Raw genomic sequence first — 14,049 nt, 5'->3', positions numbered from 1 at the left:
ATCCCACCCATAAATTTTATACCAACATTGACAGCATTTTCTCATCTTTACTACAGCTGTCAGTTTTGATTACAATATTGAGTTTTGTTTAGATCATGCTGCTTGTGTCTTTCTGTGGTCTATGCACTGTTTACTATTATAAGCTGCCAATATTAGGAAAGTTTTCCCCACCTCAACACCCCACTCCCCCTAAATCAACACTGGCCCATTCACTCTTCCTCACAATCTAAACACCAAAATAAATATAGGCCAAACCAAAAACCATCAAAACCCTGACAAAACTCCACCTACACAAAGCAAAAAGATTACAGGCTGCTATCCAAAGAGAAAGGACTAACAAAATTAAAGCTCAGGTACAGAATTAATTGTTACTTTTTACTTCATGATTTGAAGTTTCATACTTAGTCAGTGAACTCTACAGCCATGCAACGAAGAGAATAGTTAGAGACTAAAGATACAGCCTGCTGCATTTTAACTAACGAGATGTCAGAATCTAAGTTTAGGCAGACACTGGAGAGCTGCAGTTCTATTTAGGCATTATGCAATACTTGTATGAAGAAAACTGGGAGTTATACTATCCATAATACCCATCAATGCTTTGCTTGTCATCTTTGTCATGAGAGAAAAAAAATCCAGGCTCCCTGTGATCAGCAAAGATAGAAAAATACACAGCATGATTTAACACCTAGAACCAAGAATCACAGTCATGCAAGTCACCTTGACTGACTGGTGAAGAGACTCTACAGTAGCATGATGGAAAGTTGACTTTAATATGCTGGACTTTGAAATCTCTCATTAAGGGGACAATAACCTTGTATGGGCTGTGGCGGTTCAATACAAGACAGGACACGGCTTTAGGCAAGCAAGCAGGCTGGTCTGCTGACAGGATTGCCCGTCAGCTTTTCCACCTCTCTTATTTCTCTCCCCCCTGCGCATTACATACTCCGACCGCAAAAAGCGTCAACAAAGGAAATAATATGACTGATTAATATACTTATTTACCAGCCTTTATCTACTACAATCCTTGTTCTCAGGCCTTGAGCCCAGGCCAAGGAAGCTTCCCACGGTTCATGCCCTTTGACGGAGCAGTGTGTGCATCGCTCCTACACAACAGTCAGGGTGTGCCCTGAATGTTTTCAGGTGCATGAACACTACATGAACCCTTCATCCCCCCTTTTTTTGTTTATTTGTGCTCGGCCATCTCACGGTAGCCATCAATTTGCTTTTGCAAGCGATTTAACTCCCAGACAGACAAGGACATAACTCGGGGAGCCTGCCAGGGCGGGTCTCTACAAAGCCTTAGCAAAGAGGGAATACATTGTATACAGCAGCAGCAAAAAATAAGCCCAACAATCACAAACACAGCATAACCGAAAAGTTGTTGCAGCCATCCTAGAGAGGGCAGCCAACCTGTAAGCCAATTCCAAAAGCCCTCAAACCCCAGATCTTGGCGTATGTGTGCTGTAAGATTGGCCAATTCGGCCAGTCTAGTTTCTATGGAGCAACTATTATCAGTTAAATTAAAACAACACATATGCCGAAACGTGGAACAGCCTAGATGATGTTTCAAGAGCAGAAAATCAATGGCTGCTCTGTTATCCAAAATTGCAACCCTTAATTCGTGTTGCTCTGTGTTAAGTAGGGCAATTGCTTGGGATGTTGTATTAATTGCCTTTGCCGTAAAACACGCCAGGGCATTCAAAGTTCTGGCTGTATAAGTGACAAGCCCGGGGACCCCAACAATAGAGGCTGCTAAGGTGGTATACTCAGAGCAGCTGAAAAGATCGACATCTGCAACACAATCTTCTGAAAGGGGTATACTTCTTTTACTGCGCTTTTGGCCGGCAAAAAGCAAAAGGAGTGTCATTCTACTGAGGCAACAAAGGGTGCCATCACTTAAATTTGCGGGAATATAACTAAAGGTGCATGAGCCGCAGGTAAAAAACCACCCGGATGGTAGGATGATATGGCCATAATTGTACGAAACATTCACGGCGTGGGAACAATTTAAAAAGGGTTGAGAAATTTGCCGACAGCCTAAGGGCACCTTCGTACTAGTGCAGTTGACCACACGCGCACAGGTGACATTGTTGGCCCCGGCCGGATACGGTGTGTGGAGGGATATGGCCGTGTGAGGCAAAGTATAGTTGGCTGGGCCCCAATTAGCCATGCCAGAGTACTGGGAAGAGAGATTCGCGTAAGCAGCGAGCATCGCCTCATTCCCTATTTCCTCAGGGTCATGACATACTGCAATAAGGCATGTACCTAACAGTTCTCCGGCTGCTACAGAATCAGATAAACAAAAGTGGGTAACATTTGCTATTGAAGCCAATCTTTCCCATAGGTTATGTATCATTCGGGCCCGTAACAGAGGAAGCGCTTCCGAGCCAACCCCTACAGGAAATATCAAGCACAAAAGGCATACAATCAATACAGAATTAGCAGTATAATTTGGGCGAGAATTGCCACAAACAAGGTCTCAGGAGTCTCAGGCTGTTGGTTTGCCGCCAGTCTTTGTTGAGCCGCGGCGACCAATGCTTTTACCGCTCCCCATGTCACGGGCTGACTTGGGACGCTACTCCTCCTCCATTTCCGTCCCGTCGATGTCGACCCGGGAGGCACCGCACTCTCCTCCAGGGTCAGCTGAAACTCCGATATGGGGTTTGATAGTCCCTGGCGCCACACCATGCTGCTTCAGTGCCGGTCGTACACACCGGGCCGGAACCCACAACAGTCCTGCAGGGAGAGACACAGCAGCATATCCCTGACCCCAAGTGATTAGAGGTACTGGGCCCAGCCATTGTAGGTCGGGCAGCTGATGGTAATAGACACGTGGTCTTTCTAGTACCTTGGATTTATGAAAATGCCGATCCACGGGGGTCTGCTGATCTGCGTTCAGCGTTAAATTATTTAAAGTAAACAAAAGGATAAGCAATTGTTGCTGAATGTCTCCTAAGGTTCGGAGACGCTCCTCCCCTTGTTTTAATTGTTTATCAAGCAAGGTTTTCAGCGTGCGATTTGCACGTTCAACAATAGCTTGGCCTGTGGAATTATAAGGGATCCCGTGGTTTAGACGGAGTCCCATCAGGCACAAAAAGTGGAGAGGGCTGTGGAGCAATAGGCTGGGGCATTATCCGTTTTTATCTGGCTCGGGCGACCCATAACAGCAAAACAGGCTAGCAAATGGTGAATAACTTTGGGAGCGGCTTCTCCACGCTGTGGGGTCGCCCAGAGGAATACCGAATAGGTATCAATGGAAACATGTAAAAACGAATAGGAGCGGAATTGTGGCACGTGAGTGACATCCATTTGCCAGAGCTGATTCGCTGCGATACCTCTGGGGTTAACGGCACAAGAAAAGGTAGGGGCAGCAGCGGCACAGTGGGGGCAGGAACGAACAATAGAACGTGCGTGATCAGCAGGAATGTGAAACTGCCGGGCCAAAACAGAGGCAGACTGATGAAAAAAGGAATGGCTTTCAATGGGGTCAGAAAAAAGGGAATTTACCTGACCACGTAACGCGCGATCAGTGCGCGCATTGCCCTAAGTGAGTAGCCCAGGCAGAGGGGTATGACTGCGAATATGAGCAACAAAATAAGGGAAATTACGAGTGGTGATGAGATACTGTAAAGACAAAAACAGGCGAAGGAGGTCTGCATCGACCTGAGGGGTAATGAGGGCTAGGGGTAAATGATCAATTACCTGATAAACATAATGGGTGTCCACAATCAAATTAAAAGGGACAATCAGCAAAAAGTTGAAAGGCCGAAACAACAGCAGCCAGTTCTGAGCGCTGCGCGGAACCTTGAGGCAGCGTAAAACGAGAATGCCAACGAGGGGGGTCACCAAATTGACAGGTGACAACACCTCGACGTGGTGAGCCATCAGTAAAAAGAGTGACAGCTGAAACAATGGGTTGAGAGCGGCTAAGACGATGTACGATGAGGGGTACCTTTTCGGTAATCACCAATCGGGGATCTTTTGGGGGATTATAAGAGATCTCTCCCACATAATCACAAAGAGCAACCTGCCAGGCCAAGGAGGTGTGGTACAAGGAATCAAATTCACTACGGGACAAGGGGAACACAATAGCAATTAAATCAGTGCCTGTGAGTTGTACTGCACGGTGGCGGGCTTTACGAACAAGATCGGACAGGGCATCTAAATAAGGATAAATGTTCCGAGGAGAAGTGGATGACAAATATATCCACTCTATGATAAAGACGGCTGTGTCCGTACGAGGTACAAACAGAGCCGCAGTGGGCGTATGAGGGGTGGCAAGAGAACCAACCGCAGGGGATGGACCTCAGTGAGTCTATCCACAAACTGCTGACCTCAACACTGCATTGATCTGTCGAATGCAGGCAATGTGCTCCTCAGTGATGGCAATAACTGCGCCCGGTGCCCGAGCTCCACATAGGAGCTCGAACAACGGCTGCAGCATTGATGTGGGGAGACGGAAGTAGGGTCGAATCCAATTTAAATGGCCCAAAACCTGTTGTAATTTAACAACGGTTAGGGGTTGAGGTAGAACCAATTCCGGGTGAACAGGGGTGGCATAGGTTTGTAAAACCTTATGCCCGAGGTAGTGGTAGGGATAAGAGCGTTGGATTTTTTCTGGTGCCACCAATAGGCCATTTTGGCCGAGAATCTGGGACAGAGAGATTCAAGCTGTTCTGCTGTGACTTGGGGACCACTAAGCAAAATGTCATCCATATAATGGTAAACCTTTAGTGTGGGGGTATTGGGCATGAAAAGGGGCGAGGGCCCGATCCACAAAAAGTTGACATAAGGTTGGACTATTTTGCATTCCCTGGGGCAAGACCTTCTACTGATACCTATGAGAGGGTTGCTGATTATTATATTGTGGCACCGTAAACACGAATTTTTCATGATCTTGGGGGCAAAGGGGGATGGTGAAGAAACAATCTTTTAAATCTAACACACAAAGCTGATCGGTTTGAGGAATTAAATTTGGGTTCGGTAAGCCAAATTGTAAGGGGCCCATGGGTTGCATGCGTTTATTTCCCTTAAATCATGTAACAGCCGCCAAGCACCCGATTTTTCTTAATAACGAACACCGGGGTGTTCCAGGGACTAGTGGAGCGTTCCAAGCACTGTGCATGCAAATGTTGTTGCACAAGCAAATGAAGTGCTTTCAACTTCTCCAGAGGGAGAGGCCACTGGTCAATCCATACGGGCTCTAAGGATTGCCACACCAAGGGTAATGCGGAGGGCAAGGTGGGTGCGGGAGGGTTTTGGGCCATTAGATATTAATATCGAGGGTGGTGTCCAGCTTTGTAAGTAAATCACGGCCCCAAATATTGAGGTGGACAGGGAGCACAAAAGGGCGGATTGTAGCAAGGGCACGGCCTCCTGGTTTAGAGACCGTGACCCAAGACAAACTTTGGCGCCCGGGTTTACTACCCCCAATCCCCCACAACTCTTTACAAGGAACTGTAGGCCAACTGACCGGCCACTCCGGATCACAAATCACCGTAACGTCAGCTCCAGTGTCCACCAGCCCTGTAAAAGGAACATTATTTAAGACAAGTGTTAACTGAGGTTTCGAGGGGCGGACCGACATTGTTAGAGCAACAAGTGGAGAGGACGTGTTGTGAGATGGCGACTGAGCCAGCGTCGATCCAAAGCCGCCTCCGCCCCGGGCTCGATCCTCTGCAGCTGACACCTGATAGGGGACTAAAATCAATTGCGCAATTGACCGTCCACACGGGAGCGACTGTGGAAGATGGGTCCATACCTGAACCTTAATAACGCCGGTGTAGTCGGCATCAATGACCCCTGGGATGACAAAAAAACCCTCCTGTTTCCCAGCGTGTGAGCGAGGGAGAACCAGACCCACAAATCCGGCAGGGAGAGGTCCCGTCACCTGGGTCGGTATGGCGCAAACCTCCCCCGGCAACCGAAAGTCAGCGTCCTCCTGCATAATCAAATCAAGCCCTGCACTTCCGGCAGTCGCCGCCTTCATGGAGTCTATGGGTTTTAAAGCAGAGGAACAGTTGTCTGAGTGGGAAACACCCCCGTTTGGCCCTGGGTTCGGGGGGGACCCGTCATGCGGTTTCCCGACCCGCTATGACACTGATTAGCCCAGTGATAGCCCTTCCGATACTTGGGGCACTTCTTTGAGGGGTGAGCGGGCACCGTTGATGAGCGGCGCTCCCGCTGAAAATGACCCTACTTACCACAGCGGTAACAACGCTTCCCCTCCTTTCCGCTTTTTCTCAGGGCGGCAGCCAGAACTCCAGCTTTATGGGCTTGAGTGCCGATGTTTTGGCACGCCCGCAGCATGTCCAACAGCTCTAGAATTCCAGAGGCTTGTGCCGCCTGGAGAGTACGGCGGCAATCCTCATTCGCATTTTCAACTGCCATTTTTAACAGGATCTCCTGAGCTGCTGCAGGGCTATCCACCTCTCGGAGGATAGCCTCCTGCAATCTGTTGGTAAAATCCATAAAGGACTCTGATGCACCGACGGATACTGGCAAAGCTTTTGGTAGGCTTGCCCAAATCTGGGACCTTCCAGAAAGCATGCTGGGCGCAGGTGGAAATAATGGGGAAGACGGCCTGAGGGATTTGAGACTGCAGCTGGACAGTAGCAAACTGGCCTCTCCCCTGCCAAGTGCTCATAAATGATACCTTGCTCTCTATATACCTGGGCTTGGCATTCTGCCATCTGCCGATACTCACTAAGCCAAATAACATACTGACTGGGCGTCAGCATCATGCGCAACAGCGCCTTCCAGTCTTCAGGGACCAGGGAATACCCAGAACCTAGCCCTTCAATGAGACCACGCACATACGTGCTAGTCAGGTCGAACTCGCGAATCGCTTTCTTTACCTCTCTGATCACCGAGTAAGGCAAACTGACCCAGTTTGCAACCTGGTTGCCCTGGCCATCATCCTGCCAGGTCACCGGACAGACTGAGACCAGCTCAGCCAGCTCCTCTGCTGTAAGATCTGAGCAAGTCTTCGCTGCGTGAACCATTTGTTGCACCAGCGAAAGACCCTGAGCAGACGCGGACGACCCTCCGGGGGGCCCCGGAGCATGGGTTAGGGTTAGCATGGGGCCCCACGGGGGGAGGGTGATCACACACCGGCTCCGGTGGGGAAGGCCAGGGAGGCGGTGGTAATAGAGGCACTGCGGGCGAAGCAGGGGGAGGAATCATTGCAGGAGCAGACGGGGGTGGCGAGATCGGCAGCCCCTCTGTGGGTGTGGAAGAGGGTCTTTCTGAGGCGACACGCTGTATCCCGTCGCGGCAGAGGTGCCAGGCACGTAAAGCCTGCACAGGCACCTGAGGCTCCTTGTGCAATGTCTGGCCCAACCGCTCCCAGTCCGCTAGCTTACGGGTTCCAGCTTCAGGGTACCACGGGCATTGGGCACTCACCTCCTGTAGCAGGAGAGTGAGTTCTCCAGTGGGGCAGTCATGCTGACCCTTATGCAGCAAATATTGTAGCTCACTGCGGTGTTGCACTTGCAAAGCAGAGAGGGAGCTTCCCATACTTACCACAATAAAAAATACTCACCGGGATCCGCGAAGCGGATGAGTGACACATCTGAAACCCCTGCCGGGTGAGGTGAGTGCTGAGGGCCCCACGTTTGGGTGCCAGTTGTGGCGGTTCAATACAAGACAGGACACAGCTTTAGGCAAGCAAGCAGGCTGGTCTGCTGATGGGATTGCCCCGTCAGCTTTTCCACCTCTCTTATTTCTCTCCCCCCTGCGCATTACATACTCCGACCGCAGAAAGCATCAACAAAGGAAATAATATGACTTTGATTAATATTCTTATTTACTAGCCTTTATCTACTATAATCCTTGTTCTCAGGCCTTGAGCCCAGTCCAAGGAAGCTTCCCACTGTTCATGTCCTTTGACGGAGCAGTGTGTGCATCACTCCTACACAACAGTCAGGGTATGCCCTGAATGTTTCCAGGTGCATGAACGCTACATGAACCCTTCAATGGGCAACACAGATTTTTGTTATTTTCTCCAGGCAATGCTCCTGACCAAACACCTGGTGGATCTGTTGATGCAACTGCACCCTGATATGATCAGGCAGTATAACACCTGGGACCACATAAACAGGTCAGGTGGGTGGTAGTTCCCTCTGAACAGCCCTGATTTGTAGAGATGCACAATTTTTCCCTCACTCCCCTCTGTAACCAACATAAGGAAGCCTATTTAACTGGGCTTTCTAAAATATTCAGATAGGATATTATGCAAAACACACCCAAAAAATATTCACAAAAAACCCCCCACCAACTTTTATTTTCTCTATTTTAAATAAATCTTATTTTTAAGATTACTCTGATGTGGGTACCTTCACTTAGATGGCCCTACATAGATATGAATTCTTCAACTTCTGAGGAAGGTTGCCAAGACATAAGGTATTTCTGGAGCCTAACCACCACCCTACTTAAAGTCTTAGGTAAAAGGGGCACGGACAGCAGTGTCCTCTCCCATTAAGGTATATTGCAAGAAGCTTGTAACAAGCTAACACAGGGAAGAAGCTTAAAGACAAAAGGAGGAGATGGAGTTGGCTGAGGTGTGGACGACAAAGGGTTATACTGAAATGATGAAAAAGGCGGCGGACCTTAAAGGGTACCACAGTTGTTCCAGAACAAAGAATGAGAGGGACAGGCAAGGCCAGCTCAGTAAAGAATGCATACTTGACAATAGATACAAGAGCAAAGAAATCCACATAAAAGTATCTTCTACACTACTGACCTAAGCAAAACTATACAAGTCATCTGTACCATGAGGCTGCATATTCTGAGAAGTATGGTTATTTTAAAGTAAGTTGTACAAGAGAGATGGAGGTTGTTGAGAGAAAAACATGATACGGGGATGGTGGGGATGGAGTCAGGTCTGGGGGTTCTAATGCTTAAGAAACAGAGGCTTTAAAAAAAAAGGGAAAAAAATAGTTCTGAGAGAGGGTTTGTTGTCAAAAGGTACTAGTTGAACTCAAGCCTGCAGGTCTAACCCATCTAAGTGAGAATGTTAGCCCATGTACTATACAGCATTACTGAAAGTAATCAATTTCTAAAATTAAGATAATAGAATTGGCTATCATTGCATCCTCATCTGTAATTTTATTTAAGACAGTTTCAATGTGATACTGAAACCCAAATAAACCCAAGTCAGGCAACTGCCTACATTATAAATAAGATTTAAAACACAGATCTCACGTATATACTGAAGAAGACATTATCTTTCAGATAAGCTTCTAAAGAAAATAGCCCCCTCCTCAAGAATGAATGACAACTTTTATTTTAGGCAAATATTCTTCTACATAAAGTATTCTGGAGCTATATGAAACTGCAGCTGCAAGTAACATGCATGATCTAAAAAGAGCAAACTGGTATAAGCACTTATGTCCCCAGTATGATGGTAAAGGTGTTTTTTGTTGATTTATTAAAAAACAATTTTTCTAGTAGGGGTAGTCATGATAGAGTCTATTGTTGCTGGAAGGTGGGAAGTGAAGTTAATGGACTCAGACAGTAACTGCGTATTATGCTGCTGAGTTATTTTCTCTCAGCTATTTCCAGCAGAAAAATATTAAAGACCTTGAAAGATACTGTACTATAGACCTATCATCTCAGAAGCTTCAGCACAAATTTAATGGGTGGTTTTCCTCCATGTTTCAACCTTAGAGCATCCAATAAAGGAACTAGAAATATACCTTGTACAATGTCTAAAACTTGGCTATAATTGGCTTTTCCTGTAACAATTAGAAAGTCAAAGATTGGGTCTTTTAAGCTTTGGCTGTACCTGTAGGTAAAGAGAAGTAAAACAAAAACAAAAAAGCTTGCCATCATTGGGAGCATTTTCTATGAGTGCTACTCAAACAGTGAACTCGGAATTTCAGAACAGAAAGTTTTTACTCAGTAAGTAGGCAGGCGCCTGATGGGTGTGGCAGATGTCATCTTGCTCCCTTAACACTGATACCCAACGGAACCGTCTCTCTTCTTGAGAGAGAGTTAGTGGCATGTTCTGACGTTTCTGGGCAAAAAGCCAAGACCCCTTCCATTAGAATAAAAACAAATTCATATAAAGAGCTATTTATTCTTACTGGTGTACCCATGACAAACACTTCAAGCAATGTAAGGTACAAGTGGTTAATGGAAGCATCCCTCCTTTTGCCAATATTTCTTGATGTAAAATGGGATGCCAAAGCTGTACTCCTTACCTATACTATTTACTAAATATTTGAAATGACCACCTTAAAGATATGAGATTGACTTCCACAATCATCATGAGTTGATTTATATTGTGCAAGTGAGGAGGCCAGGGCAAATACCACATATCTAAAGGTGTTTGTGCTGAACAGCAGATTTAGTGTAGAAGACTAATTTTTAGCATAAGGCAGCAGTCTGAGTTAAAGCTTTTCCTTTACATTAAATATTGCCAGGATTGAGGCTTCCCATGTTTGCATCAGAACGTATAGTAGATTTCCCTTCCAAATTACCTCAACCATTTAACCCTTTAAAAATCTACATAAAATATGCTCTCCATTATTTGTTCTTCCTGCACTGTAACTATACATACGAATAGTATCATAATGAAGGACCATAAAAATCCTTAGTAGGTAGCAGATTACTGATAAAGTTTTAGAGTTTAATCTCCACTGCTTTGCACCTAGTCTTTTTACACCAAATTAGAATTACACTCCTGTTGAACAAATATAATGACTATGCAAAAGCCAAGGCAGTTGAGAACAAAGCCAGAGATGAGAGAAGTTTTGAAATATAGATGAGCCCAAGTCAAAGTTCCAGTCTGATAAGGGATCCGAACTTTAAGAAAAATACAGGATTTTGGTTTGTGCCCCTGTTTAAAGAAACAAACACAAAAACCCAAATTCCATTGATCTATAATTTCAGAAAAAGAACAAATGTGTTGAATAATATGTTCCCAAAACAGTGGAGAATATACCCTATTCTTGCTTGCTCTAAACACAGTCTGTAGAAGGTTAACATTCTCAAATAGATTTTCTGAGATTATATGCTAATATTCAGATAGAGCATCACATAATAGGGAGATGTGTTGTAAAAACAGCCACTAACGTGCCCTGTTCATTTTGTGGGTAGCAACAAAGATTTATAGAATCAGTCTCACATTCACTCATTTCCCTCCCCAGAGATTCTGGAGCTGAAACTATGGTGTGCTTGTATTACCTTGGAAGTAGGAAGTAAAGCCACCTTAATGCCATTTTAAGGAAGAGAAGAGGAAGGGGAAATTGATAATCTGTTTATAAAGACTGTAAAGGAAAAAAAAAAAAAGTTTCCTTCCCTTCCCCTGCCCCCTTGTTATTGTGCATAAATTAGCTAACACTCTACTATGGTTTCAACCTGTGTTATGACATTTTGTTTGTAACTTGAATCTAATTCAAAGAATCAATCTTAGTTATAAGCCACACAAAATATTTTGTAAAATATGTATAAGACAGACAATTAAAACAAGACTCCAAAATAATTTTTTTCTGAAATATTGATGATAGAATTCTCAGTTGAAAATCTGCTGTGAAAAAAAAATAGCTTAAGGCAGTACCACAATTTCATTTTAAAAAAAACAAAACACAAAAAATGAACAACAGGTTATCTACAAGTGGCACAAATGACTGCATCTCTTTTCTCCATAGATCAGAATAATATTGCTTCTCCATATGTCTTCAGGTTGTCATAGCACTCCTCCTATCATAGGTCTTTTCACCCTTATGTTCTTCCCCCATAGGTATTCAACCTGTGGATATTTTCCTTCCAACTTGACAGCTAACAAGTCTGCATATACATTTGAAATAAATCACTCAATCCATCAAATATACAACCTGAGAACTGAAGCAACAGGTTTTTTGCTAAGAACATATGGTGTTTTTCCTAAGCAAATGAAGATGACAGTAATATGCAAAGTAAAATGAGAGATTTATACTGTCCCCTCAATTTTCTTATGTATTTTGTCAGCAAAATTAACATCTTATATATACTTTCAAATACAACGTGTATATTCATAAATAGGTCTGTCAACACTTACAAATTCCTAATGCAACCTCCCAGTGTTATTAAACAAGAAATAAAAGCTTTTTTAAAAAAACACTATATCTGTATTAAAGTCTCATATTTGGGAAAAATAAAAGTTAATATTTAAAACACTGGTTAAATGCAGTTTTCCTTCTTATGGTTCAACAGTTCATACATTCACAATGCATTGCTTCTAAAGAGGATTTAAAATTATTTTAAAGAACAAACTTTCAGAAGCATGTTAATGGGCTGTCAGAAGAAACATCATCACAAAAGGAGGGATGCTGTGATGGTCCTTACAGCAGTTACAGAACATTATGAAATTGAAAGTCTAAGTGTAATGTGAAAATGCCAGTAGGTAAGAGATACATAGTTGATGGTGGTTCTACTTGATTATTCAGACGTCTATAAATCCGTTCCATCACCAATATAACCAGGGCAAGCATTTTGACTTTTACTAAATGACAAACCTTATTTTTTTTTTCAGTTATTCAGGCTGGTACAAGCAGCAGGAGATTTTCTTGTCCCAATCTCTAGTCAGATTCAGGACATTTTTTCTCTAAGATGCAACAGTTTTCTTCCTCATCAATTGGTAGGGGTATCTGGTCATTTCAACAAGGCAACGACTGAGACACTGCCCTACGCAGGGCCGATAATAATATTCAGAAAGCTTCTGTTGCAACAAGTGAGAGGAGGGAGAGGAGTTCGTACACACACACGAGATGGGGTTTCACAGTGTGGCTAGGAGCACCGCCCGCCAGGCAGCCGCAATGTTCCCGCGGATGCACAGGGGAAGGAAGGTTCACAAGCCACTGGGTTTAGCCATTACAAGAGTCAAACCACAACGTTCCCTGTAAGACACTCGGGAGTTTTCCTCCCCGCCCCAGTGAGAGTGAGACGCGCTCCCTTGCCTGCTTTCCCAGCCAGGGCTGCGAAGAGCCAGGACCCAGCACTCGTGTGAGCAGCTCTCCAACGAGGCCGGGTAACTAGACGGGTGCCACACCTCAGCCGCTTTGCCTTAGTCCGACTCCGCTCCCCCAACGAAAAGCCGCTCCCACCCCCCAGAGAGGCTGCGAACTATGCCGAGGGCAGGCCCGCGAGCGGGGGAGAATTCCCGGCTCGGGGCCCCAACAAGTTCAGGCGCTTTGAGGCGAACAGGGAAGGAGCCTTGCGCACTTACCGGCGCCTGCTGGGAGGCGAGCCCAGCCCGCTTGGTGGAACCCTGCCTCGAGCTTAACCTTTTCCAGGAATCCGCAAACCTCCCCCGGCTGGCGCTCCTGCTCCGTCTCCTGCTCGCTTCCGCCTGCTCTGAGCAGCCTTTCTCCACCTCGCTCGGGCTCCTCCACTTCTTCCCCATCTTCCAGCCAAGTTTGCTCTCCCGGCGCGGCTGGGCTGGGGCGCGGTCCTCTCACTTGCGGCTCGGCTGCTCGCGCGCGTGTGCGCGCTCTCTCCGCGCCCGCCTTTCCCGGGACGCTCCCCTGGAGGCGCGGAGCTGCAGCTCCTAGGCTCCGCGGCGGCGGGGTCTGCTGGAGGCCGTTCCCCGCTCGGCCTTCCGGCAGCACGACGGCTACCACAGCAGCACAGGTTGCGCTGGTAATTACGTTGCCAAGAGACCAGGGGTAGCAGCTGGCTCAGAACAAGCCGCTCTTCCCTCCTTCTCTGCTCCCCTTGCCCACTTCTTCCCCAGCTTGTGGCAGGGGGGGAAGATAACGCAGCCCTGCCCCCCTCACCTGCTAGTCTCTAGTCACGTTGTCCTACCTGGCGAAGGAGGAACGTGCAGTTGACAGCTAATAGGGACCAGCCCAGGGACACACAACTTGACACTCTCCTAGCACTTTCCCCTGTCTCGAAAAGAGAAAAGCTTCACCTTGCCTTGGTCTTGCCCAAGATGGTAGGTGGTGCCAACCGCAGGGGAACCTGCCAGTGTTTTCCTCACTTTTCCTGGCACTAATCTACCGGGATGCACCCCCGTGGGCAAAAAACAACCCCCACCGACAAGGGTTTGGTGAGAGGTGGCGG

At 46.3% G+C, this 14,049-nt stretch overlaps 1 protein-coding gene across 1 annotated transcript in view; it reads right to left on the bottom strand.

Annotated features, from left to right (window-relative positions):
• Positions 1 to 13,387, bottom strand: part of TRPM3 (transient receptor potential cation channel subfamily M member 3) — a 638,519-nt gene extending 625,132 nt beyond the window's left edge. Inside the window, exon 1 of the mRNA XM_073345160.2 lies at positions 13,211 to 13,387. Within this exon, the coding sequence (XP_073201261.2) occupies positions 13,211 to 13,387 (177 nt within the window). The remainder of the gene's footprint in view (positions 1 to 13,210) is intronic.
• Between the last annotated feature and the right edge of the window lie 662 nt (positions 13,388 to 14,049).

This window comes from Lepidochelys kempii, chromosome 5 (genome assembly GCF_965140285.1).
Source record: "Lepidochelys kempii isolate rLepKem1 chromosome 5, rLepKem1.hap1, whole genome shotgun sequence".
In the NCBI taxonomy this organism is placed as follows: domain Eukaryota; kingdom Metazoa; phylum Chordata; order Testudines; family Cheloniidae; genus Lepidochelys; species Lepidochelys kempii.
Note: the sequence above shows the minus strand (reverse complement) of the source record. Positions and strands in the feature narration are given on the sequence as shown.